The sequence below is a fragment of the Lathamus discolor genome, chromosome 3, assembly GCF_037157495.1.
Source record: "Lathamus discolor isolate bLatDis1 chromosome 3, bLatDis1.hap1, whole genome shotgun sequence".
NCBI classification, from domain to species: domain Eukaryota; kingdom Metazoa; phylum Chordata; class Aves; order Psittaciformes; family Psittacidae; genus Lathamus; species Lathamus discolor.
Genome location: NC_088886.1, coordinates 109,865,873 through 109,892,802, shown reverse-complemented (window position 1 = coordinate 109,892,802; position 26,930 = coordinate 109,865,873). Strand labels below are relative to the sequence as shown.

The window sequence follows — 26,930 nt, the reverse complement described above, 5'->3', positions numbered from 1 at the left end:
CCTGCAGCATCAATAGATAAACAAATATTGACCAAACAGGTGGTGGAAAAAACCCTAACCCCTTTATTTTTACTTAAAACTGTAGAAGTCTAACGCTGCAAATTTTCTGCTGTGTATGTATGCCAAGTGTCACCAAAGTGCATGTTGAAAACACTCAGCATTGTTGAGCAGCTTGTGAACTTGCCTGTTTGACCCCAAATCGATCCCTAGAGAGCAAAGTATGCTCTTATTTACCATGCGTTGGATGGCCCTTTCAGGTGAAACTTGGGGTACGAAAGGACTGAGGCATGTATGTTTGTTTAAAAAGTTTTAATGATATTTCAAAGTCCAGTTAATGTCCTTGGATTACTCCAGAATTACAGACTTGCTTCACAGAACTTAATTAGGGTTATAATTTCCTTGTAAAGGATGATTGAGATGCCATTTCCACTTCATTCTTTTTAAACATACATGATTGTTGTCCAGTAAATGGATAGTGTGATCTTTCACTACACTTCATAGTGTTAAAACTCTATACAAATATTGTACTATGTGTACAAAAATAAGTGCTTCATGCACACACTTTTTAATACTGCTTCTTGGCCTTTTCTTTGACATCTTTCTGAACTTACATAAATAGCTGAAAAAGCAGACTAAAGTTACCGAACATGGAAAGTGAGAAACACTTTCTGCCAATGGTAGTCTTTTAGAGAGAGAAAGACACATGGGTATGTTAACTCATTGGCAGTCAAACACTACTTAAAAGACATAGAAGAGAAAATAAAGCCATACTCATAACACTCTCAGTTATTTTGCCCTGAAAAAGACATGCTTGTCTTTTTCTCTGGTGGCAAGCATTCTGAACAGCAACCACAGAGTGCTTTAGGATCACCTTATTGAGCTACATTATAAATAGAAAGGATCTAAAAGGACTGCAAAGTACACAGCTTATGTGTATTTGTTCCATTCCTAGTGAAATCAAGTCAGCCAAAGCATGAGAATACAAAAACCATAGCTCTTGGTAGTCAACACCTTTTCATGGACCATTGTGCTTTGTACAGCTTTGGGGGTGCACAGGAAAAGCTCTGCTTGAAATGGCTTGTGCAGTGATACATTACACATTTTAGAGTGGATGAAAAATGTGAGGCCACATCTGTTGCAATCGATGGGCATCATCAACCTTGTTGTAAATTCTCCCCCCGAAAGGGTTATTCTTTGCCCTAAAGTGAGCAGATTAAAGTTTTCTTAGTGTGCATTACTTTATAGGATATATTAGATAGGATCCACCTGTCTGCAGTACTTTCCTAACACTGGGTTTCCCCTATATCTCTAGAACATTATTACTCCTGCCTCAATCTGATGGCAAAAATGAACAGATGATGCCTTCCTGCTGTAACCTAAAGGATGCTTACATACAAAGGTACAAGAGGTACCTTTACTTGACATGAACCCTCTTCCACTAAATAAAGTTTTGCAAGAATTGCAGCAACCAGCAGCCTTGCTTTAATGTGTAAAGCAGCACTTACAGCCAGGCAGGCCTCTTTCCATCCTGTCAAAAATGTTCCCTGTATATAATTTAATTCTTGTACAGGTGTCTTTTATTACTGGGCTATGGCCCCTTGTGCTCTAATTAAGTAGAGAATTGGCCCCAGTGATGAGTATTTTTCTGGTCCTCAACCTTAATAGTCCTGAAAGGTTTCCTGTCTTTCACTGAAAGTGCCAGTTGATAAGAGGTGGGAAAAATACACTGTTATCTGCTGTTTTGTGACTTGTGGGTATGGCTGGGAAGTAGCAAACTAAGAGGGAAAGCTCTGCTGAATGCTTTTCTCCTGATTTAAAAATCTAATTAGAATTCAAGAGCATGCAGACTACCCTGTTAGAGGTGGGCAAACACATTTATGATAGTCTTTTTTCCTTGGCTATGCTAAAATGAGTTTAAAAGGTGCTTGAGATGTCTGAACACATCACTGCAGCACTGGTGGCACGGGATGCTCATAGGCACTGAGAGGCAAACTGCAAACCCCCAAATGGCCAAAGGGCAACCTTTCCTTTTACCCATTCCTCTGCCTGGCTTGAGAAATTATGGGGTGAACAGAGAACTCCTGATGCACAGAGGGGCTTCCTGCAGACACCCCATTCTTCCCCTGTCTTATGTCACAATGTCCATGGGACTGTTTTCAGCACAGGTTGTTGCTTGTAAACACATACACAATGGACTCTTTCTATATATATATATATATATGTATGTATATGCACACATCTGAGAACCATTCATTTTCTGGGCTGAGATTCTGCTTTCTAACATGAAAATCTGATTTTGAATGATTTTTCTCTCTTTTTTTTTTTTTATCCTTTTCCCCCTAGTATCCTGTTATGAAACTAAAGAACTACAGAAACAAAATTCTGACTAAAATCTAACTTTAGGCAACAGATTAGTTTAAAATCATGAGGGTTTAAGAATTACCAGACTGAGATTTGTTTTCTGCCTGTGCTTAATTTAAGGGAATTTGATTAAAGACAGGATTAAAATGCTCCGTAACCATCACTGCGCGCAGCAACTGCAAAAGCGGGGTAGGCTTCGTAGGCTGCGTATGTTGCTAAATCTTGTCCCATAGTCACTGCTTGTTTGAGCTGAGTGGCTGCGACAGTCGCGGCTGCGTTAGCAATAGTGTATCCTGTAGAGGAAAAGAGGGGAAAAGACGTTAAAAATTCACCATTGCCTGACAGTTTTTGGTGGGAAGATTTTGCTGTCAATGGGAGTGACCTAGGGAGCAATGAGTTTGTTAATGAGAATATTCTAATTAACTGAAATAGGTCATTTCTGGCATGATTTTCTCTATGTTAGCAGTAATAAAAGAGATGGAAAGTTAATGCATTTTCTCACCTATTTTCTGCTAAACACGCTGCTTAAAAAAATCACCTCTCTGTTAAATATTCTTTCAATAGGATCCTGTTATTTATGAGCTAAGAAATACTCATCCTCCCATGCATGACATGAGGAAGGCAAGAAAATGAAGTAATACAGGGGAAATCTGGCTAGTTTTCATAGTGAAAATATGGCTCTGATACCATTCATAGTCAAAATACATGCAATTTAGAACAGCCACATTAGAAAGGAGGGAAACTCCTTCTATGCAATACCAGGGAGAAAATATTTAGTAAACTGGCCTTTTTTTTTCTAATGGAAAATGTGGTTTCAACACTTCAAAATTTTCCATGGGAAAATGTTGGCTTTGCTGATTCAAAATGAATCACTGGGAAAACAAACATTGTTTGGGGTTGGTTTGTCTGAAAGCAGGGTGAAGCAGCTTGTCGACCAGGCTACAGTGTGATTTTTGGGCAAATATCAAGAATTATGGTGAAGCCCAAATTTGGGAAGAGGAGCTGTGGTACCCGTTGGCTCTGCTGCTGCCAAACTGCATTTCCCACTGACCAGCTGGGCAATGGGATCAACTCAAAGTCAGTCAGAGCCAAAGTCCTCTCAGTAGGGGGAATGCAGACCTTGGGTGGCACTGAGAGCTTGTTGCCTTGTGGAAGTGTTACTTTAGGGGAAAACATGAGAAAGTCACTATAATTTGAGCGTTGTGGCCACTTGCAATCTTTTTTTTTTTTTTCATCAGAAAAACTCACTGTAACATTTTGACAGAGAAATGAGAAATCTGTCATTTCATAGAATCACAGAATGGTTTGGGTTGGAAGGGACCTGAAGGATCATGCATGGGCAGGGACACCTTCCACTAGACTAGTTTTAACGTGTATCTGTCACCATCATAAGAGAAATGATCTGCTACCTGGCATGGCCTGAGCTGAGCAGGGCTTCAGCAAGCCCTTGTCAAGGACCAGTGTGTGTTACAAGCAGAAACTTTAGTGTATGTCAATTTGTTGAGTTTCCAAGACAAATAAATTAGGGTGGATGAAAGAAAAAGGAGAGATTATAATTAAGCAGTAAGTGGAGACTGTATTCAATGAAGAGCCCATTTGGTTTCCACTCTGCGGAAGCCTGAACAAACCCAGACAAATTGATTTTTCTGTGGCTTTTGTGGACTCCTGTGGCAGGAAGCCGGAGAGTTGGTTTTTTTTGTTGTTTTCTTTTTTTTATCCATCCTTGAGACACTCCAAACAACTCAGTAGTACTGGCTAACAAGCTCCTCATGTGCAGTTTGGCATGAGTTGCTCCTTCTACATCAGAAAAACTGTTGTGCTGGAAAGCACAGTAAATATAATGACTGTGAGCTGTATTCCTGCTCCCAGCCTGTGTTTTCCATGACTTCCCAAGCTGTTTTTTTCAGTTGCAAGAGCTGTTGAGTATGAATTCCCCAAATGGAAAATAATCCTTCCAGTGGGGGTGTGAGAGCTAGAGTCAGATCATAACTTCCACAGTTGCATCATTCCTTTGGCTGATGAAATCAAAACTGTTGGTTCAAAAGGAGCTATGAGTGCTGGGGAAGGATGGATTGACTATGAATCAATCAACTGTGCATCTTTACAGGGAGGAAGATCTACTCCATACTGGGTGGCATTGGCCAAACTGAAACCAGCAGGTCCACGGTGGGGACTCATCCCAGTTGTTGGACCAGGGACATCAGTTCTGGTTTCTGCATCCTGTCTGGGGCTTTCAGTTTAAGGGAGGCATCCACAAACTGAAAGGAGTGAGGGACCTGCATATATGGGATGGGGCCCCGAGTGGTGGTGTATTCCTGTCCTTGGACACTGCTCCAACCAAGCAACCTGCAATATCTGGGGGCATTGACCTGAATGGTCACTGGTGGACCAGAGATGCCCGCCCCAGTGCCTCCAGCTTGAGTTGCTCTATGGTATGTACACTGCAGTTTGGGCAGTCCTGAGATAAATGACTATATAGGCAGTAAAGATGTCATATGCATAAGTAACAAACACGAGTCAAGGCAGAGGCATGTGGGGGAACACAACGATGTCTGTCCTCAGTGGCCCAAACCAGGTTCATTTTTGACATCCATAAGGAAGCAGCAGGAAAAATAATATTAAAGGAGACCTTTGCTTTACAGACCTTCCCATACCTGGAAAAGGTGGTGCTGCAGAAGGCACTTCTGCTCCCTCCATGGGAATCCCCAGTGTCTGAAGGGTGTATTCTGCTGCGTAGGTTTTGGCTTCATCAACATAGGCGCTGAGCTTGGGTGGTGTGAAGGGATGTCTGTGAGTACAGCAAAATGTTAGCTTGTTTTTTTTTCTCTAGGACTTTCCCACAAGATGTTTTGATCCACTCATGGCATCCCACATATCAAATGGCAACATCATTTTACTGTGATGATGCATTAACAAAAGTACTCTGCTTGTAGTAGTCCTGTTTTTTTTCCGAGTTTATTGGCCCTGGGTCTCATTATGGATATGACATCCTTTCAGAGCATGTTGTGCATTTTCAGTCCGAAAGAAAGCCTGTTGAGGTCTGGGATTTTCTTTAAAATGCACAGCAAACAATGTTACAGGTCAGAAACGTTTAGGATTATATTTGGAGCCCAATTATCAGCATGTTCCTTCAAGCTGCTTTCTTTTTCCGACAAGAGCTATTATATGCTTGGTTTTTTTTGTACTAAAAAGTGCCCTTTTCTTCTTCTTCTTCTTATTATTATTATTTCTGGCTTTCTGTAATCTTTGCACCATCAGATAGAGAACACCAACCCTGGCATACATCACTGTGAGTCCATTTAGTTTGTGGATGCTTTCCTCCCTAATGCATATATATAAAAAAAAAGAAATGGAGACCTGTGCAATTGTGTTTTGAGGAGAGATTATAGATGAAATGCCATTTATAAAAACATCCTAAACCCCAGGAAACCTCAGATAGTTACATACATGGTGGGGTTCTGGCTGGCGAGGGCAGGGATGGTGATTTTGTATAGGAAGAGCTGTCTTTGGTCTTGGCCAATTGCAGAGTGGAGCTGGTAAACAGGCTGTCCCCAGTTGTTTTTCTGGCAGATTTCTTCCAGGATCTAGAACGGAGAGAAGGGATTTTTTCTCAGGTTAACTGCTGTGCAGTAGCCTTCTCACCGAGGTTCAGCCCCTACGTTGGTCACCTTCCTTCCCTCCAAAGGGTTTTCAGGGGTGTTGTGGTGACTTCCTCAATGGTTTAGGGAAAAAATACAAAATAAATGCAGATGGGATATTTTTACATTCATCTTGCAGTATAAGATCCATCTAAATGTTTATACATTTTTGTCCTTTTGCTGATTAGCTGGTTTATTCTGTCATTGGTTTGGTTTTCTTTGAATTCTCCACACTAACTCTATCTGCGTACTTCTATTTAATAGTGCTGAAAAAACAGGATCACATTCATCTTCACTACTCTGTTGCCCCCCTGGCTTAGTGGGTTACAGTGCATGAAAAGCCCAAATAGCTGGGGGCTTTTTGCGGTTCTTTTTTTTTTTTTTTAATGAAAAGAAAAAATCAACAAGAAAAAGAATAAAGGAAAAAGAAAAAAAGAAAAAATTAAAAGGGCCGTGTTTTCATCCCATTAATTATACCGGCTTCAGTAACTCATTTCTGCTTTGAGTTTGAAAGAGAAATGCTGAACCATGTTGCCTTTAGCCTTAGCACAGCTTATTCTATGGTAATTGGGAATCACTGCCCGGAAACACTCTTGCTTTGGCTTTGTATTTCTTTTTTAACCCTCCGGGCACGTGCTGTCCCAAATGGGTTTGAGCACAGCATGGTATTCTTGTGTTTTCCTGTGAGTGATGTTCAAACCAGTTATTCTTTTCAAGCAGCTCCACCAGACCTGACTCTTAGCTGAGAAGGTGTTGGGTTTGGGGCTTTGTGACATTGGCCATGGTGCCAGCTGAATCAGCCCAGAGACCCCGGGTGCCTCCAGCCCATGTCTTTCTGTGGTCTGCCCTATTTAAAAATTACACTTAATTTTGTTGTTTTTAATTTCATAATTGTACCTCCAACTGAAGTTTAGTGCTTTGTAGTGTAAGTAAACTAGTTCATTACGTTTCTTGACTATGGCAACGATTGTTCCCTTCTGTCCCAACACCTTCATATTATACTGTAATGTCAACCTTTAAATCATCAGTAAGGCAAATCTACTTATTAACACCAAGCATCTCATATAGGCAGCAGGAATAAAACCTATCAATCATTCAAAGATGCTGTTGAAATGGTCTTAGTGCAGCAGATGGGAGAGGTTGACCAAGCTGACAGGTAATAATGAGGCTGTCCGATTAACGAGGCTGTTGTGAAGCCAGCTGTAGCTGTATAAAACCTGCTGTTGTGAAATAGTAGCAGTGGGGGATCAGATAGATCAGCAACTGGGAAAATGTGCCCCAAAAAAATAGTGTTGCGAGAGTCTGTTGCTGTTACTGCACTATTTTAAATACACCCAGTGGGAGTTTTCATGTACAGGAAGAGATGAAAATGAATTTCACCTGCCCTTAGGCAGTGCAGCGCCACTTAGGCTCTTTCAGCCCTCATATGCTGACAGAGTAAGGGAACCAAATTTTTGCAGGGTGGAGAGAAACACTTCCCAGTTTTCTGGGTGAGAAAAGGATGTTTTCATTGACTTTGACAAACCAAATGCTGTGGCAACTAAAGTGTTAATAGGCAAAGATATGCTTCAAAATTCAGGGTGAGGTTAGTTTCTCTTGTTGCTTTGGATGATGTAAGGGGGACTTTGCTCTGGGTTTGTTTTCTTCAGCCCTCATCCATCCATCTGGATGCCAGCCCTGCACACACAACCACATCAAAAGTCTCCTTGAGCAAGCAGAGATTTCTCCCTGGTCTGGGTTGTGCAGGCAAGTCAACACCTCTTTCCCCATAAGTGATCTTAGGACATACATTATTTTTCTATATATGCACATTTGTTCTTTGGTGAAGCTCCAAGAAGTGCATCTTGTTTATCAAACCCATTTTGTGTAAGAGTTTCTTTACCCTCAGTGCTTTTATGGAGCAACAGCCATAGCTGCATTTCATCTTACACCTGCGGGTATTAATGAAAACTCTCCTCCGAGGAGGAGGGAACACTGTTCTCCAGTGAGGTGGGTGGGTATTGCAAGACACATCTAGTTGTATTTTACTTTTTCAATGACGCAAGAATTGATTTAGTTATTGGTCCCCAGTGCAGATTCAAGCAGGGAGACATTTTCCCAAAAGCATTTTGGGCCAAGACAACCTCTGGCTGGGATATTGACACCCTTTTTTGTGCACATACCTGAGGAGCGAGTTTGATCCCTTGGGGCTTTAGCGTGACATGGTTCATTGGCGTGAGCTCCATTCCTGGCAAGAGGTCGTAGAGTTTATCCTCTCCCCTCTTTTCTCCTTTGAGCTGGTATCCGCGCCCCAGGCCCGTGTACGCCAGGTAGCCTCGACCTCCCAGTCCTCTAACTCCCGCAGCCCCTACAGGTACATTCATGTAAATTTCTAGGAATGTAAGAAGGCATTAAACTGAATCAAATTGCAGGAAAAATTGCCCTGATTCTTGCTGAAATGGAAAAGTTAGCCCCACTTGCTAAGTTTGGGAAGTGATGGGCAGGAGACCCCCATAGCCTGCTGACGGAATAACCCAGCCTTGACATTTACACCCTTTCTTTTTGGGCTTGTCTGCTTGGGCAAGTTAGGGTTTCTTTGTAGTGAGGGCCCTGATTCTTTCTGACCCAATTTCCATCTTCTCTGGTAAGTTTTGATTTTCTGACACCTTTATATTCAGATTTGTAGTTGAAAGGCGGCGAGGGGACAGTTCTCATCACTTGCTACACCCGGTATAATTTCACTTTCTTGAAGAATTCAGAGTTTATACAGTCCTAGCTTGTATTAACCAAAATCCTTTCCCCCCATCCCGTCATTACACTCCTGTTTTTCCTAGGGGAGCTATACTTGGTAGTGTGTGGAGACTCTAAGAGAGAGCTGGTTGGTTATCGCATCTGCACCTTTCCCAGTGCAACCTTCACAGAAGCTGGTTTCACCTGTGTGGGCAAAAACATGGGGGGCAGCATGCTGCCTTGTCCCCTTCCTTTGTAAGCAGGAAAAACTGCTGGCACAGTCCTTGCCAACCCTACTGGAGTGCCATGCAGGGCTCCAGGCTGCCATGAGACCAGCCTGTTGGCCTGTGGACACAAGCTGACTGTCACCGGCATCATCTCTGACAGGAAGGTCAAATGGGCAGATTTATTTATTCTAGGCCCCAAGCTTACTTCTCCCCTTCCCAAATGACTCCTACAATTACATTTGATTTGGGGGTTCCAAGGTGTGAGGATTTGATTTGGTCTCAGGTGCTGTTACTCAAGAGAGGCAGAGGCTCTGCTCAAGGCAGAGCCCCGATAGCTTTCAGAAATACTCTGTTTCCACAGACTGCTTATTAGTAGGTTAATGATCGCCCTAAAAAGAAGTCCGTCTCCCAGAGCACATGATGAATGGCTTTCTTGATTTCAGTGCTGGTTCCCTACTCTGCATCAGGGCAATGTGATCTCCTTGGAAGGGCTTTGGGTCAGAAAACACCAGGACTGGTATAACTTTCCTGTGACCTTCAAAGCAAAGAGGAAGCAGTGGAGAGCTGTGTTGGTGGCAGGTTACAGACTCTGCTCTGAAGGGGAGAAAGGAAAATGATTTTGTTTGGTCTTCCCTGCTGGGGCAAAACCAGGAGGATTTGTAGTTTATTTTCACTGGATTGAGGGCAACCTGGAGGCTTTTTCAGGCTTGCTCCAGGAAAAGGTTTAATTTCTTCAATCCGTGCTTAGTCTACTGGAAGATCACCACACCTTTGGGAAGGACAGAGCCCAAAAACTGTGTGCTGAAAGGGGTCCAGCATCCAGGTCAAAGCCAACACCCTCAACAGGAGTCTAGGGAGCAGCCACCCAAGTCCCGGAGGATATATTTTGCCAGAGCTGAGTGTACAGGAGTTACCTCGAATGGATGGGGGCCGGATGATGCTCCTGTTGCTGAGCCCCTTGGTCGTGGGGAAGTGAAGGTTGGGGATAGCTGCATAGGCTTGGGGTGCGTAGAAAACTGGGGCACCCAGGTATGCGGTGGCAGGGTCGTACACGTGTCCGAAGGCGTAGGTGTATTCTCCTTGTAGCATGGTGCCTCTGCCGCCTGTGCCCCGGGTGTATCTGACATAGCTGTCTTTGTCAACAGGTTTGGCTAATGTCACCTCAATTGGGGACCCATCCACCACCTTCATGCCGGGAGAAGCACAAGTGTAAGTCTCCAAAGTGCACAGGGGTTATCCTGCCTAGGGAGGCAGTTTCCCTGCATGGTTTGCTAATGGGACTGCAAGATGGAGAAAACGACCCAAAAAAGCAAAAATCTCCCTCCCATGGTTGGAAGAAGGCTCTGGCTGGGTAAGCTTAACGTGTTGAGAGCACCCAGCCCTGACTCCAGCCAGGAAAGGCTCTTTAACTGAATTAGCAGAGTTATGAAGCCTTTCAAAAGGCTTCACTTCTCTGCAAAGGAGCATGTCAGTCACTGAGATTGTATGCGTGCTCCTATGGAGAATAGCAGTAGCAGTAAAAATAGGAGCAGGGTTAACACTTCTTTGGGAACAGCTTTTGCACTAGAGCGCCGCGAATTACATGCAGCGCAAAAAGTACTAAATACAGCAATCCCCTTGCAAATCCACATCTGAATTTGGAGCAGATGTTTTGAGTTGACCTTGTTTGTCCCACTTTGCCATTCACACGCTGTCCTGGGAGTGTTTTTGTTGGCAGACAGGGAACAAGGATGTGAGTGCACACCAAAGGATCCCGTAACCCCTCGTTTGCTAGTCCTTGTTTCAGCTTCGCTCTGCTTTTTGTTTTTCTTTTTTTTGTGAGCAGTGAACTACAGTCTGAGCTGGGCAAACATTTAGCACAAATGCAAGACGTAAGAAGCCAAAACGAAGAGTTTGTGTACATCAGAGCTGCTGAAAAATGGATTCAAGTGTATAAAGGCAGCCTGCAAAGAGAAAATAGCGCTAACATCTTCAGGATGTTTTTGTAGCTAATAAACCAGTCAGGTTTATTTCAACTGTGTATAATAAACTGCACATAAACCCCACAAATTAGCATTTACAGCAGCTTTACCTTCCCATTCAAGGCTTTCATAGCTTCCACCGCATATTCTCTTTTGTTAAAGTGCACAAAGGCGTAGTCTCTAATTTTCTTTACTCTCTCTACTGCACCTGCAGAAAATGTCAGAATATTAGCTGGAAATGGGTATCAGGTGGAAAACACAGATCTGGAAGAGCAACTGTGGTGAGTTAGGAGTCCTTCAGCAAAGGCTGACCAAGGGTAAGAGAACAAGAGGACAGTGTCTTATTACCTCTAAGGCTGTATTTGCCATGGTAAAAGTAAGTATATAATGGTTACACTATTTCAAGGCAAAATAGAAGTAGTGTGGGTCAGACACCAATAAGTTTCCAATTAAAATGGAATGTTTTTTTCAAAAAATAATGGAGTGTTTTTTTTCCAAAATGCTCTATTGGATGTTAATTTTGGTCCTGTGTCCCCCTTCTGTGACAAACCAGATGGCTGAGCAGGACAGGCGACAGCACAGGATTTGGTAAGCTACAGGTAATGTCACCATGTTATCACTATCTCCATGGTTTTGTTGGTGCATTGTGCATAGTAGTTACAGGCAGCTTCAGGAAAGCTGATGCTTCTGCCATTAAACAAGGAGGCTGTTAATCACCTGCTCAGGATGTTCAGCAAGAATGAGCACCCAGTCCTACCTGGGAAAGAGCAGCCCCAGTCATGTGGATTGGCTATGATCGACGGAGCCCCAGGGCTGGCCCTAAAAACCAGCCTTTCTTATGTGAATGGGGCATTCCTTGGACAGGGCCCCAGGTGGTGGTGGATCCACCTCCTAAGAGTTGTCTTGGCCTGGACACAGCCTAAATCAGCCTACTGCACCTGTGACGTGGCCCTGCAGGGAGTGGGATTGGGCTGGAGACCCCCACCCTGGTGTCTTCAGCATGATTCTTTCTTATACTTCTGTGATTATTCAAATTAATTCAGCTGTAAATGGTTTCTTATTCTCTTCTATATCCATCCTGTACAGCTTTCCATTGTCAGTTGCTCTGCTCCTAAGATCTTCTCATCACTGAGATATACAACACTAATAGGTTTGTCTTCAGAATAACCACGCTAGTCCTGTTCTCCACGGTCACAAGCTTTAGATGTCTGCTTTTTCTAATTGTTCATCTTCCCTGCTCCTATTGGTTGGGAAGCACACTGTCAACCAACCCAGCCACCAAAACTATAACACCCCAAACATATACTTTGGATATATGGCTAAGGGATGCTGAATGACTCTTCTGTTGTCTTCTTACACTTTAAAGCTGAACAGGTGCACATGGAAATGTCATATTGCTGCATAAAGCACTTACTTAAATAACTGAAGGAGAAAATATACTTCTTTGGAGTTCAGGGGGAGTCATTAGGAGCTCCAGTGGGCTAAATGAAGCCTGTTCCAGCCTATAACCTGAGCAGCTTGCACATCTTTGAAACGACACCGGAACAGTAAGCAGCACTTCATTTCCTTCTGGGATTGGATGGTGATTTTCTAAGCCTGAAGTTATGGGAATTATATGCTGATGCCTTGTTTACAAGGCAAGGCTTTAATGAACTCTCTGTGTTTTGAAAATCCCCCTTTTGCCTCCTTGGGAGAGCCCTGTGTTACCGACCCTCTCCTGAGCCAAAAATCTTGCTCTTCCCTGCTTCTGCCTCTGCTGGGGCAAAGCAATGTGTTGTTATCAGAACAGCTTCTTAATGCCCTGGATCAAACACACACTTCAGGCAAGCGCTACTGAAATGTAGCACAATGAATAAGGCAGATAACCAGCATGCGGAAATGAATCTTTTCAGATCCTTGCTAACTTGTTTGATTGTAATCTCATTGTGACTTAAATTGCATTTCTCTCTCCAAAACTCAGGTTTTGATGCTCTGATGCACATTTGTTTGAATGCACAGCACAGCTTTAAAAAAGGCATCCCTGATTTTATCCACAATGAAGTTCTCTAAAAAACAAAAATAATTTCCAGCATGAGAAGTGAAATAATAAAGTGAAAATTAAAGATGATGCAGATCTTCTGTTGTTGTACTAGAAAACTTGTCTTAGGAGCAAAGCAGATGACTGCTACTGAAGCATCAAAGAGGCATAAAATGTTTTTCTGGGGAGTGTGAGCAGTTCAGTGTTCAGGAGCAAAACTGGGCAAATAAAAGAAGTAAACAGTTAAGATAGTGTCAGCATCCATATTTAACTCCTGGGTAAAATGGGATCTCAAACAGCTTGATGGTGGGTGACATGGTCTAGTAGGAGGTGTCCCTGCCCATGGCGGGGGGGTTGGAACTAGATGATCTTAAGGTCCTTTCCAACCCGAACTATTCTATGATTCTGTGATTCTATGGTGATTAAAAGTATTAGCCAGAAACATTAGAAGGACAGAAGAGACACATAAGGAAACCCCATAAAGTCTCTTGCATTGCAGCCTAGTACAGAAAAAGAAATGTATAGTGCAGAAATGAACAGTTAATGAAGGAAAAATGAAACTCTGTGGTGTATTTTAAAATAATAATAGAAAGTAGTTAATGGGAATGAGATGAAAGGCAATTTCACATTGCCAAGTATAAGTTACTAATGCCTAATGGACTGTGTGGCCTGGAGAGATGCAGAAATGGGTTATTTTTGCATTGTTGTTTTGGGGTGGAATTTCCTAAAGCTGGAGCAACTCAGACATAGAATCTCCCTTGAAAGCAGCAGGATGTTTATTCCCAGCAAATCTGCTTGCTCTTTGAAAAATCTCACCCTAAGTGCATGTAAGTGTATGTAATATATGCCATGAAGGGTTATTGTCAAATTCTGCACTAAATGGTAAGCACCAGTTATTAAAAAAATCACAGAAGAATGTGTGGGGTTTTGTATGAAGATGACAGAATTCAGAATTTATACAGATTAAACACATTTGTATTTCTGTCATCATCCTTTGCCATAGAAGAATGCTGAAATCACCAAGCTGTTTCACCAACTCTCTAAGAAAGACTGAAATGATTCAAAATCATTTTTGTGATGCTAGCATCCCCATGCAGCATGTTGGATCTCTTCCAGTTACCAATCATCCTAAAAAGGTTAGTAGTGTTGTTAGCTGGAAATTAGGCAGCCCTTAATGGGATGACACAATGCGCATGTTGGGTGGGAGCCTTCAGCATAATGATTATTTTTGTGGCATTACACATGAACACCTTATAGCAGAAAATGAGCCATTTTTATCTCTGACATTTTATGAATGGAGATATATTTCCGCTTGCAGTAGCAGTACTTATTTGATGTCAGTGGGTTCCTACCTGGTTTGATGTTGTTGAACTCCTTTTCTATGGTCTCTTCAGTAGTTGAGAGCATGAGGTTCCTCACGTATAGAATTTTTACAGATGACATGGTGTCTTCATCCACCTCCACTTCAGGTTCCGCCCAGTCAACTGCGATAGGGTGTCCCCACAACTGGATCCTTCCTTTAAAGGAATTAACACGGTCAGTGTCAAACAGACTTTGGTTCCTTTTACTTCTGCTCAGAGACTAATTTAACATGCAGTATGAACAGCAGAATAGGCCAGTTTCGCAGACAGGACCAAAAGAAGCCTTTCTAGCTCAAAGCACGGCTGCTTCGTTAACTCATTTCCAAAAGCAGATGGTCACACTTTGAACACGTTCCCACTAATAACTATATGCCTGCAGAAATGCAGCAGCCAGAATTAAAGAAGTGAAAATATGGCATAATTCACTAACATCCGTGTTCCCTGGAGTGCTCTCTAAAGGAAAATATTTGAATGAACTTATAAAAATCCCTCTTGTCTGCAAAAGTTTAATTCCCTGGATAACAGGAAAGGAATCCAGTAGTCTCAGCTGGGTGAAAGGACATTGGAAAAGCAAGGGTGTCTCTGTGTGCAAGTATTTGAAGTCATGTGGTCCCTGCTGGGTGAAGCTGCGGCAGAAGTAGTATAAAGGAGAGACTCAGAAAGCAGCAAGGCAGAAAACAAGGTGTGGGTCTGTCTTAGCAGCATGGTAAGTGATAGGCAGTCTTTCCAAATAATTAAGTAAATCTGCCTGTTCTGCAAATGTGCCCCAAAGAGCAAGTGGGTCTTTCTGTGGGTTTTTTCTTTCTTTCTTTCTCTCTGATCTTTTATGCTAAAACCTGGAAGAAACCTGGGGATGCCTATGCTGGTAGAGGGAAAATTCTAATCCTGCAAAGTGTTTCTTGAGAGACGTAAAAAGTCATCCAATCTTGCATCTCTGCTTGGATAACCCATTTGAGATGGGATTTTTCTCAAAATAAAGAAAATTAGAGGGTGAGGATAGAATTTGGAGACCTGTTTTTCTATGTTTGAAGTGAAAATTATCAAACTAAACGGAGAGAGGCTGCTCCCTGCTAAGAAGGCTCATGAACAAGCTGCAATTTGTAGAACCAAGTTGAACTGATGTTCAGCTTTCAACACTGCTCAATCTGACTTGTGCTGTTAATGACCAGAAATAGAGAGCGAGCGGCTAATGGCAGCCAGGTGAAATGAAAGGCCATGTGCAGCTTTCTGAACTGCCGTTTTCTGTTCAATAATGGAAATAATGACCTGGTTGACTTGCAGCAATGAGCTAGTGCTTGCACTAGGCTCTTGCTAAAACCCAGTCTTCCTCCACCCTCTTGTTTAACCAGGAGACAGGACAAAGTTTCTAACAAAAACATCTTCCTTTTTGAGCATTTCTGTCTCTTCTACAAAGAGCCCTTAAAGAGCAATGAGTTCAGAGAAAAAGAAGCATCTTGATAATGATATTCAACCTCACGATCATCCAGTGCATCGGCTGGAAACACATTTGGTTCTGGCTTGAAACTTCTTTCAAGTTCCTCTTCTATGTTTGCAATATCAGAAGACTCTGGCTCCTGCTCAGGCCTTTGAAATTCCCCAAAATGTTTATTGAGATGTCCCTAAATTGGAAATCACTAGCACATTGCACATCTCTGTTCAATGCTACGTGCTTGTTCCATCTGTCTCACCGTCTTTGCTCAGAATTTCAAGTGCTCTGCTCCCTCAAGGCTGTCATCAGCAGCTGTGGCTGTGCCTGTGCATTCCTTCATTCTCAATAGAGAAACTATGTAAAAGTTATGTTGAAGCACAAACCAGCTGAGTGTTTTCTGTAATCAAGGAGATGCTAAACTGATGCAGAAAACCCAGAGTAAGAGGAAAAATAGTCAGTGTGAGATATCCCACAATAGCTAAGCGTATTCAGTGCTCACAGTCATGCTCAGTTTCTTACAATAAGAAAAAAAAGATTTACATTACTCAGGATGTTTCACTGGCTGTTGTATAGAAAGAATGAAATAAGGTTGGCTGGTTATGAGCAAGTCTCAAAACAGAAAACAGGAGGTTTATTGGTTTTTTTCATCAACAACTGATCTGGGTTTGACAAAGTAGTGCAGGAGCTGCCAAGCTTAAGAAAGCATGAGAGAATTGGTGAAATCACTGCAAATGCACTTAAGGTTAAGTGTCTCCTTCTTCTAACACCTGCCAAACCTTTCTCTGCTTCACTTTGAATGTTCCCCAGCTCTAAATTGCATATACTTATTCTTTATACTGTTTAAATCCTAAAGCAATTTCTCATTTGAAATTTTCTTCCTACATGAAAATATCCATTTTCAGGAATATCCTCAATATATCCTCAAGACTGAATATGTTTTTGGGTGCTTTCCACAGTGGTTCTCTCCAGGAGGCTATAACTTAGGCTATATTTTGTATATAACCCAAGATAACTACAGGATAAAGCACATTCTACAACAGAGCTGTATGGATACACACAGCTAAATCTATCCAACTATATTTTTCATAAATTCAAGCTCCTAAATAAAGAGCATGGGTAACGAGCATGGTGCTGCATCAGGATTTGTAGTGAATAGCTCACACTGCCCTCCAGAGCCAGGGTGACTCCATCAGACAGCAGCGGTGTATTGGGCTCCCTGCTTGCTCTGTCTCTAGCAGCTGAAAGGAAAAAACCCAGTAGAGTTCCTTGGGTACCTGGGTCTTCTGGAGACTTCAGTCTCACTTCAGTGCAATATATACATAGGTGATCCCTGATGTGAAACCAGCCGCTCACCATCTCTACTAACCTGGCAGCAATTTCCTCCTGGCCATGGCTGCTGCGCGATGGCTTTCATATTCCACAAAAGCAAAGCCCCGGTTTTTGGTTTTGTCAGCCGCACTAGGGTAGACAATGACATCCACGACTCCATCTGTCACTTTCTTCATCTCTGCTAAAATTTCCTCCCTCTTCTTGGTTTTGGGGATCCCTCCCACAAACAGGCGGCAGTTGTCCACGCTGGCACAGACCCCGAGGAGACGCCCGTTCCTGAGTATAAACAACATTGCTGGTTTGTCAGGAGTCAGGATCAGTTCTCAAAGAGAAGAAAAAAAAAGAAAATAACCCCCCATCTTGTCCCAAAACACAAGGTCAAACAGAAGGCCGCCTACTTCTGTGGCATATGCTGCTCGGGATATTCAAGTGGTCTTGCTCGGTGCAAAAGCTAATGTGGAAGCTGCCACTGTGATCAATTTGAAGTAAGGCAGCACAGTAAAACTTTCCTTACATCCGCTTTGCTCACCTTTCCATGGTCCAAGCACCTCTTGCAGATCTTAAGAAGTTAAAAACTTCTTTAGAGGAGTCTTTGGAACAAGGAAAGAAAGTAGAGGAAGTGGATGAAGCCTATTTTTTGAGACCATCCACCTCTGATACAAATCACTTTTTCACCCCCACTGTGTGCCTTGTGACCTGCTCATACTTAGGGTTGCTGGTAAGGCAATTCACAACCCATTTTCCTTTATAAAAACAAAGTGAAAGCTATAAAATTGCCAGAATGGTTTATCTCTAAATGTTTTTAGGCAAAAGCATCTACTAATCATACTTTGAACTGGAAAAAAAAACATTAAATGTGGTTGAAATCAAACCAAAACATATTGACGGGCCCATATGTTGTTGATTTCTGGGTGTTATGTTCTCAAATTTTAGTCACAAATATGAGAGCTTTTTCTTTCCTATCTATTGGGAAATGTCATTATTTTGCCAATTGGTTTCCATCCTATTTCACCATTTTTTGTTATCAGTCTGTCTCCCAGAACATATCTGCAGTATAGGTCGTGAGGGAGACTATGAATAGGAATAAAATCAACAAAAACAGCCCAAAAGGGAGCATGAAACAAACAGCAATGGTTAGGCAAAAGTTAATTTGATCCCAAGGAAAATATTTTTTCCAATGTCCTGATAGATTTCCCTTTTTTTTTTTTTTTTAAGTTTCTCCATAAAGCTTAGGTATCTAAATAATCTTCCTCTGGGCTGCAAGGGAAAATATGCCTTACATAGCAAAATAGATTAGTGCGTATGATTTAAAGTCAATGTGAAGGTTTTTCTCATGCTTACCTGATTTCGTAATTATTGAGCTGCTTTATTGCACTCTTTGCCTCCTGTTTATTTGAGAAGGTCACAAAGGCATAGCCCCTGTTGTTGCCATTAAAGTCCATCATCATTCTCATTTCATAGATTTTGCCGATCTGTAAACAGCAAGATAAAGTTTTGTTAGCAAGAGGGGAGATGTTTAAATAAGAATGGGTGCTTCCTTGGCTATATCGTGTCAAAGCTCCACTTAGTAGTCTGGGGCAAATCATCTCCAGTTCAGCCTTGAAATGCAGGTTTGATCATTACTAACTGCTGCAATACAGTTACTGGCCATGAAGTCTTACTTTTTCACATAGTGGTATAAGTTCATCCTCAAAGAGGTCTCGGGGCAGTTTCCCAATAAAGATCTCACATCCCCTCTCTGGTGGAGGGCCATCCCAGCCAGGAGGTGGGCCTCCGTATTTCCTCTGCCCATTTTCCTGCCATGAAGAAAAAAAAACCAAACGATTAAGATACAGATTTTTAAATGTAGATGTAAGCAGCCTCTTCCCAGGGAATGACGGTTTAGGCACGCTCTGTTACCGGTGGGCTGGAGGCAGATGTCCTCTTTCCCTTCAAGGAGCAACATTTTACAGACTCAACAGAGATAAAGTAATGTGCATTGGTGCCCCACCACCATATCTGTACTGAAAGGCTATGTTAACCCAGTTAGTATGTTGGTGATGTACTAGAGAAAGGCCTGGTTTGTACTAGCTGAGGTTTGTTAAGGTATATGCATCAATGTATGCTCTGCAATTGTTACTTGTCCAAGGCAGAGACAGTCAAATACCTCCTTAGGAAATGTAGGTTTTCTTGGCTATGGGAGGTGAATCTCTGCGTCCTGTGTGTTAAGTTGTGAACTGTTATAGCCAGAAATGAAAGCATGAAAAACTGAGGATAAAGAAAGCCACAGTAAATACAAGATACAGAGAAGCTGATTATCTTCTGAGTCAGATACAACAGAAAACCTCCTAAAGGACAACAAACCCAGCTGCTGGCCTGGTCCTGGGATGCACACAGAATTAAGGGCTATAGGAAAATGCTTTTTCCCAGGAGTCTCAGTTTTTGCTTTGGGCTGTTGTGCCCTCTAGTGCTATGCAAAGCAAGACAAAGTTCGAGGCAGCCACCTGCCTAATATTCAATGTTTTCAGTAACTTCTTCCATGATGCAAAGTTGGTCATACCAGTGTCCAACACTTTCAAAAAATTAGTTTGTTTTTGTCATGCCAAGTGAGAAAGACTTCTTTAGATGGCTTTTGAAGGGCATGCCCACTCTCTGCTTTCCTAACCAGGGGAGGCTTTGCACTTGGAGACCTTGAAGACTAAACTGGGAGCAAACCTTTGGTGTTTGGGCAGGTGAGGCACCTGCCTGCCTCACATGCACATGTACATGAAAGCAGATCTAGTAATGAGGTGTTGGACTTCTATAAGCAACTCTGGACCTACTCTTTCCTGAAACATTGTTCTCTGTGTTTTCTCTGCTCTGCTACCACTGCAGCCACGGCTGTAAGACGGCTATCTCAATCTTTCCCAATGCTTAACAGTGCTCAGGGGTGGTTTTTTACTACCCCTATCGTAATTTGGCATCTGGCAAAGAATTCCTGGAGGAATAAGATCCTGCTTCGTAGAAGATAGCATCTACTTCTTGTAGCTATGTGCAGCAGATATGTTAGAGAAAAACAGAGAGAAGAATGAGCAAGGAGCACTTCATATGTACAGATTCAGTGCTCAAGCCCCTGATGCAATGCATCTCTTCAGGATGAAGCCAGACACTGCACACAAAAGGACACGACAGTAAGTTCCTACCTGGATCAAATTATATCCCGTTCGCTGAATTAACGCACGGAGAGCGGCTTCTTTCTGTGTGCCGGTCAATCCATCCCCGGATTTGTGATTTGATTCCATTGTGAATGATTATCAGCAAAAAATCAGGTTAATTAGGGGTGCTCACTGCAATCAAATTTAAGATAAATTAAATAAATTAATACAGCTACGAGGAGAAAGTCCACCCTCCTGAGCAAGTTACCAGGATCATTCTTCCTGAATCAGTTATTTTGAGATAAAAACAAATCAAAACATCACAGACCATGGAAACAGCAAAAATATCTGCCTCATGTTGCATGAAAATAAGTAGCATTTAAACCTGCAGTCAGATTTTAGACAGCACTTCAGTGAGATGCAGAGGGGTATCGTAACGTATCAGTGCGTGTGTGTCTTAGGAGGGAAACATGTAAGATGTCTAATTCTGTGCTGAGTACATGATGATGAGTCCTTTATGCCATTACATTCTGCTGAAGCTGGGAAGGGAACCTTGTACAGGACAGGTTTGGCACTTCATAAGAAACAAGACTGAGGTCCAGATTTGGTCTATGTTATAAAATCAGGAACATGGGACAGCTTCATATCTGTATCTAGGAGCAGAGCTAGGACAGCCTTGGGTTCAGATGTTTTGATTCAGAGCTGTAGTTTTAGGTCATGTCTAAATAAAGATATGTGTTTTTTTACGTTTTGTTTTATGGATTGAAAATGCTATAAAGCTGAAATACGAATCTGAATTGGGTTACATACTGGCAAAGGGGCATTTATAAGACAGACTTGCTACCTATAATTTCAAGCTGCCCTATTTTTCCTGCATGCTGAGCATTGAGCTTGTCCAAAACCCATTTATATGAGCCAGGGACTGAAAGAGGGTCTGCAGGTGCAACGTTGAGCTTGAGGACTTGTGATGATGGGCAGATGCAGAACAAAAGTAAGGGCAATTTTAGTCTCACGGGATCCTTGTAGCCAGCACATGTGCTGTGGGATGATAGGACCAAGAACTTCATAGTAGGAAACTGCTAAATCATGTAATTGAAAATGATTGTTATTGCCTTAACTTGCTTTCAGTTGTACAAACTTAAATGCAACAGAAGGCAATAACTCCCAGGATTCGTTTGGGAGAAAACAGGGCCAAAAGGGGACAGGTTGGGTGTAATGGGGATGGGGAGAACAGCACAACCCAGGACCCCTCATTACACAGGGACTGGGAAGGGCATGGGATTGTGGTGTCAATGCTGGCAAGGAGAGAATGGAAATCTGGAGGAGCAGGCACAGCATGACAAAAAGGTGGAAGGAGGATGAGTTGCTGTGGCTGCACCTAGAGTTAGTGCCAACCGGGGGGGAGAGGACTTTAAACAATCTCCCTGTATAGCACGTTTCTTGGTGCAGATAACATGAGCATTGCCAATAAAGGAATGCAGATAAAGAAGTGCAATATAGAAGTGCAGTGTGTCACTTGGGCTCTGCTGCACTGAGCTCCAGAGACTGCAACTTAAACACCTGAAAATAGAGACATCTCTGTAATGCCAGATTTTTGAGCTATTTATTGCTGAGGTTTGTGAGACCCTTCTGTGTATTTAGTTATTCATTTATCTGCCTATTTATTTATTTGTTTGTTTCCTGTGCCCCCAGGTTCTCCAGTGTTTCAATTATTACCAGCGTGCAAGGGCTGGGAGATCGACTGTCCAATGCAATAGCTCTCTTCTGTTTAATTACAAAGTGAGTGTTTTCTGCAGCAGCTGGAGCTCGATTGTTGTTTTATTTTGCCCTTGCTGAGGGTGGCAGCAGAACACAGGTGTTGCTTGTGGTTTCAGTGCCTGCTGACTCCTCCAGAGCTGGGGCTCAGCACAGCTTGGGGCAGGATTAACACACTGCTGTGCAAAAATTAGTTGGATGATTTTCCAGGCTGCTTAAGAAGGAAAAAGCAGTTGTTAAAAAAAACCCAATTAATATCCAAATTGGTTTTGCATCCTTCCCTTCCTGGGCAGAAACAACCTAAATGCACCCTATTGAGGAAAACTCTGTCATACTGCCAATTTGTCTTCTTTTATTTTGCTTTTGCTGCATCCGGTTTCATCAGGGGTTTGAGGAATCAAATTGCAGCACTTGATGTGCAATGCTCTGCAAGTCTCTGTTAGCCCTTATATCTGGATTTGAGCCTATCCTCATGTACCTGAAGGCTGGGACAGACGTGGGACGAAAGGGGATGGCTGCCCTGTGCAGGTATCTCTAATATTTACTGCCTCAGATTTCATAATCTTTCTTTTCTGTCAGGTATATCAGTGCTGCAGTGACCTTCCCAACAGCGACGTTACCTGAGGTGTCAGAGCAGAGGCAAGCAGTGGGCTGCCTGCAGACAGCAGGCACATTGCCCTGTGCCGGCAGCATCGCCTCTTCATGCTGGGAAAGCAGCTGGACCGCAGCCAGGCAAACCTCGGTGGCTTTCCAGTCATGGCTGAGGTTTCCAGTCTGTCCCCAGCCATGACCTAGTTAGATGAGTAGTGTAAAACCCTAGTTTTCCACACCCCCCCCCCCCCTTCTCCTCCTCTGAAAACTGCTTGGTTTCATGCTGCACTTCCCTAGGGGCTGGGTGTCTCAGCCATTGCCGCTTTGAATGTACTTGCATGTGGACCCTTAAATGTCAAAATCTCCGTACCTCTCCTCCAGGGAGAAGTAATTTCCGGTAACATCTCACTCCATGTGATGGTTTCATGCTGAATGAGCACAAGCTGTGGGGATGGGGGATGGATGGAGTAGAGCATCTCCTTGGCTGATGCATTTACAGTAGGAACAGTACTCCTCTTTGGCTTCTGCCTTATTAGATAAGACCAGGCAAGCTCTTCTCGTAAGGCATCCTGTAAACTTTCTAGGCTCCAGACCAGAATGTCTAGACACTGGTGTACTCCAGGATATGTGCGAGCAATCTGCTAGGAATAAGAGCTCAAGACCATTCAGGGTTGCACAAGGTATTAATCACAGGCACTGCAACACCAGTGCTGGAGACTTCCATGCATTTTTTGAAATAGCCAGAAAAATTGGTCGCCATTCTCTCAGGGTGTGTGTTAATAATGATCTGGCCTTAATCTTTGTGCAGTGCTTCCACATGCTGCTGACTTTGAAGAAAGTCCCCAAGGAAACAGCTCTTCCCTGTGCAAGTGGAAGAGTTTCCCTATCCCCAAGGGATGCCCCAGCTTGCCTGGACCATGGCCCTCCGCAGGCTGCTGAAGCTGTGGTGTTTGTCCAGCTGGAGACTCCTACTCCTTTCCTCTAGGGAATCTCCAGCCTGAGTTACTCTGCAAGGCTCTGCTCCTGATTCAGGAGGAGCATCGGAAGCCAGGGCTGGACAATGCTGCACACTCAGGGCTTGGACACATGTGTGTGACCCAATGCACTACCCGGATCTGGCTTGTAGCGCCACTCTCGGAAATTAGGGCCTTCCTGCTAATTACAAGCTCAGTCATTCACAGCTAATTTCTAGGCCTTGTTGCTAGAGAGAGCTCCTCCATCAGTCAGGATGGAAGCAGAAAAAAAGGTTTAAATCTCAACACAAGAAATCCCAAACACAGTAAAACAGGCTTCCTAGACTCCAATTTTCCAAGCAATTCTTCCCTTCCTCTTCTCTTCTACCTCCCTTGGCCTGAGGACATGTCCTTTTTGGACAGGGTGCTTGCCCATCTCTGCCACCCAAGGGTCCGTATCCATCAGTGCATACAGACTATTTCCAGCATACAAGTCACAGTGGGATGGCTTGTTTCTGAAACTGGCAGGATTTCAGCTTTTTACCCTTATTGCAGCAATCAGCCTCAGTCCTTGCAGTGGTGCTGGTGTGCCGGGCTGGTTTTATTTATTGTTAAGGGAGGAGAGCTGGTGTCGAAGAGCCTGGGGAAACCCAATTATTTCCCCTCCTGCTTTCTTCCCTGGACCATTAATCAATTAGCAAATCCACCCTCACAGGGGGAAAACTCCCCTTCTATGGCTGCGTTTTGAAAGCGGGAATGACTGGGGCAAATTAAGGCAGTATTTTTAGCACAATTTAAGAAAAACCAAAACCCAAACCAACAGCCGCACTTAACAGAAAGAATTGTTCTGCAATTCAACGAGTTTCAGGGGTCTGACCCTTAGATTGCTTGCTTTTAAAAATTACCATTGTGCTAAAAAGAAAATGAAAAAGGGGGTGGTTGCATTTTATTCAGATGTTTACATTGAGATTAGGACTTTCAGAGGTGCAAACTGCCCAGCTATGTTAGCTCATTTTCAACTAAACTTTAAACAATACCACCAGCTTATCATGGTCCCAGAACCTAGAATCCTGTGCCATTAGAAAAGGAAGGTACTGCTTTTATCTTATATCATCACTTAATTTGTTTTCTCTCAATTGAAAACTCTCATTTATTATAGGTGTCTATTAAAACTCTAAAACACCAAGGCAAGAAAAAGTACTTTTATGCCTAGGAAACCCCATATTGACAAGAAACAAACTGATAATACTGCTTCACCTCTCCATGACTACTTCTACACGTGGTTTCCTTGCCAGCTGCTGCAGACAGATCATATAGCTTTGCTCCATCCATCCAGGAGCAAGATGAATCCAGAACCTTTTACCTCCAAAATGTGGATTTTAATTTGCTTTTAGGTTATTTGCTTGGAAAAGAGGGAATCTCTTTCCCCATTCAAGGAATGTCTCCCTTGAATCTGTGCCAGGATTTTTGTTGAGAGGAATCATGGAACCACAGAATACCAGGTTTGAAGGAGGAAAGGTGGTATTTGCATCTGGACCCTGTTCTCTTCCTCCGCCGCTTTTGCACCCTGAGCCTTCCCCTTTGCAGCCCTTTCAGGGAAACCTGGTTACTGTTTCCATGAACGAGATAACAAAAACGTGTTTATCCTGTGCAGGTCAATACAGCTTTGTGTTTGAATGCATTGAGACACTTGGACACTTTTCATGAAGGCTGTTTTGCACTGCTAAAACCCCCTTACCCTGTGCAACCGCTCCATGCAAAGAGTAACAGCCTTTTTAAAGAATGGAGAAGTATATTCATTCTTTACCCTTAGTAACCCAAACAGGTTGTTATTGGAGAAACTATTTTCCTTTAGGTTATTTACTTGCTTTTCAAGGTTTTAGGTGTTTGGGAATTTTTTCCTCCCTTCAGGCTCTATACAATATATGTTCATATACATCATGAAGCACTCTTCACATTCTTCCTAAAAACAGACACTTGAAGCTTCATGAGCTGCCACAGCTCTTTGTTGGGGTGAGACATACTGTGGGATGGAGTCCGATTGGACGATGCAGCACGATGCTTTAGTCCCTTTGCTTTTCAGGGCATAGGGGGTTTTTTCCAGCACAGGTGGTCCCACACGAAGTGGGAACTCACAGGTATTTGCAGGAAAGCAAAATAAATTCAAGGTAATGGAAAAGCGCTGCACACTTTGCAGCGCATGAACCCTGGAAAAACAGTTCACGTATAAACTGGCAAACGTTTTTCTCAGCCTCTTTTGCCCGGGAAGCTGCTTCTCTCTTTGAAATACCTTTCCTCTCGCACATGGCTTTTGCAGCTGTGTTATCAAATACACACGACATGCCCCTGAAAGCGCTCTGTGAGGATGAAGGGTACCTGATGCTGAGCACAGCCTCCCTCCTCCCCCTTTTATTTGTTGCATCACGTGCTGGATGCTTTGAAGCCAACCTTCCTCCCATGCCTGTTCCCACCCGAGCCTCTTATTTTGCAAAGGGAAAATAGCTTAAGAGAAGCATAATGTAGTGGGCAGAAAGCCTACTATTTTGGATAGATTACAGAAAATTGAGAGGGTTTTTTTGGAGCAGTGACTGCCTTTGAAATGAAGACCAACCTTTTGCAAAGAGAAGAAGTTGCAAGTAAGAAGTTGGCTGGAAAGATCTCCAATGATTAGCTGTAGAAAGTTGTGCTTTAACAAATCGAGATTGAATTATCACAGGGAAAACCCCTCCTCCCCCCTCCACCTTTTCTGGCTTTGCTTTTCTGGCAACTGCTGGCAATCAGCACGGGGAAAGAAGTAAAAACAGCTCCTTGCTGTTGGCAATTCGCAGAAATTACTCTGAGGCCCCCCGGTGAGCCCTTCTCTCCCCATTTTGCCCATCAAAAACCAAAGCGAGGTTGTGCAGGGCTGTGCTGGTGCATGGGTCCAGCTACATGGTGCAGGGGGGTCCTGGCCTTCCCTTTCTGACCTCACCGGTGCCCAGCAGCACTTGAGGCATGAATTTGATGGTGGGGCACCATCAGGGGGGAGGGCACATGATGAAGCTGCTCCTTTCCCATCCCAGCCAAAAGCCCCAGTCCCTGTGCCCCAGACCTTGGGATAGGATGAGCAGGCACGTACCTGAGCAGTTTTGGAGATCACCACCCAGGAAAAAGGTCTTCTTGATTATGGGGAGTTTGCGACGTGTCACTCTGGTTATTCCCTAATCATCATATCAAACTCCAAAGGTTCAGCAGCCGTGGGGCTGGTTTACAGTCCCTGCAGGTTAAACGTTAACCTGCTCTATCTCCCAGCTCCCTGCAGGCCTTTGACCAGATAGCTGGGTCACTGCTGCTCCGATGGCACTGGTTTGTTCGCTCTGTGCCGAAGGCATTCCCAGCTGATCCATTCCAATTGCTGCTGCTGCCCCCAGCAGAGATGCTGGGAGAAGGGACACAGCCTTGTGCCCATCCTGGCTTCAACAGGAGGTTTTGGCTTGCTGGATTAAA

General features: G+C 43.2%; 1 protein-coding gene across 6 annotated transcripts; it reads right to left on the bottom strand.

The window, feature by feature from the left end:
- Nucleotides 1-294: 294 nt before the first annotated feature.
- A1CF (APOBEC1 complementation factor) lies at nucleotides 295-26,677 on the bottom strand. Of its 6 annotated transcripts, none has more exons than XM_065671118.1 (12): nucleotides 26,563-26,676; nucleotides 20,194-20,337; nucleotides 18,694-18,828; nucleotides 18,374-18,504; nucleotides 17,070-17,308; nucleotides 14,266-14,430; nucleotides 11,007-11,104; nucleotides 9,850-10,120; nucleotides 8,162-8,370; nucleotides 5,809-5,945; nucleotides 5,016-5,149; nucleotides 295-2,654 (listed from the first exon to the last, which is right to left on the bottom strand). In XM_065671118.1, the coding sequence occupies exons 2-12, from the start codon at nucleotides 20,290-20,292 to the stop codon at nucleotides 2,503-2,505; spliced, it is 1,770 nt and encodes a 589-aa protein (XP_065527190.1). In that variant the 5' UTR covers nucleotides 20,293-20,337; nucleotides 26,563-26,676; the 3' UTR covers nucleotides 295-2,502. The 6 variants fall into 6 exon arrangements, with proteins under 6 accessions (XP_065527190.1, XP_065527194.1, XP_065527193.1 ...); XM_065671122.1 differs by having other exon boundaries at nucleotides 8,162-8,346; XM_065671121.1 differs by lacking the exon at nucleotides 26,563-26,676 and adding an exon at nucleotides 26,056-26,093.
- Nucleotides 26,678-26,930: the final 253 nt, after the last annotated feature.

What these genes read in the sequence shown, in the direction of transcription:
- A1CF (XM_065671118.1), bottom strand. Translation starts at nt 20,292, where the DNA reads ATGGAATCAAATCACAAATCCGGGGATGGATTGACCGGCACACAGAAA. An exon ending in TTATACCACTATGTGAAAAA is followed by an intron (nt 18,505 to 18,693) that starts GTAAGACTTCAT and finishes TGCTGTTTACAG; the next exon opens with ATCGGCAAAATCTATGAAAT. An exon ending in TGAAAGCCTTGAATGGGAAG is followed by an intron (nt 10,121 to 11,006) that starts GTAAAGCTGCTG and finishes CCCGGCATGAAG; the next exon opens with GTGGTGGATGGGTCCCCAAT.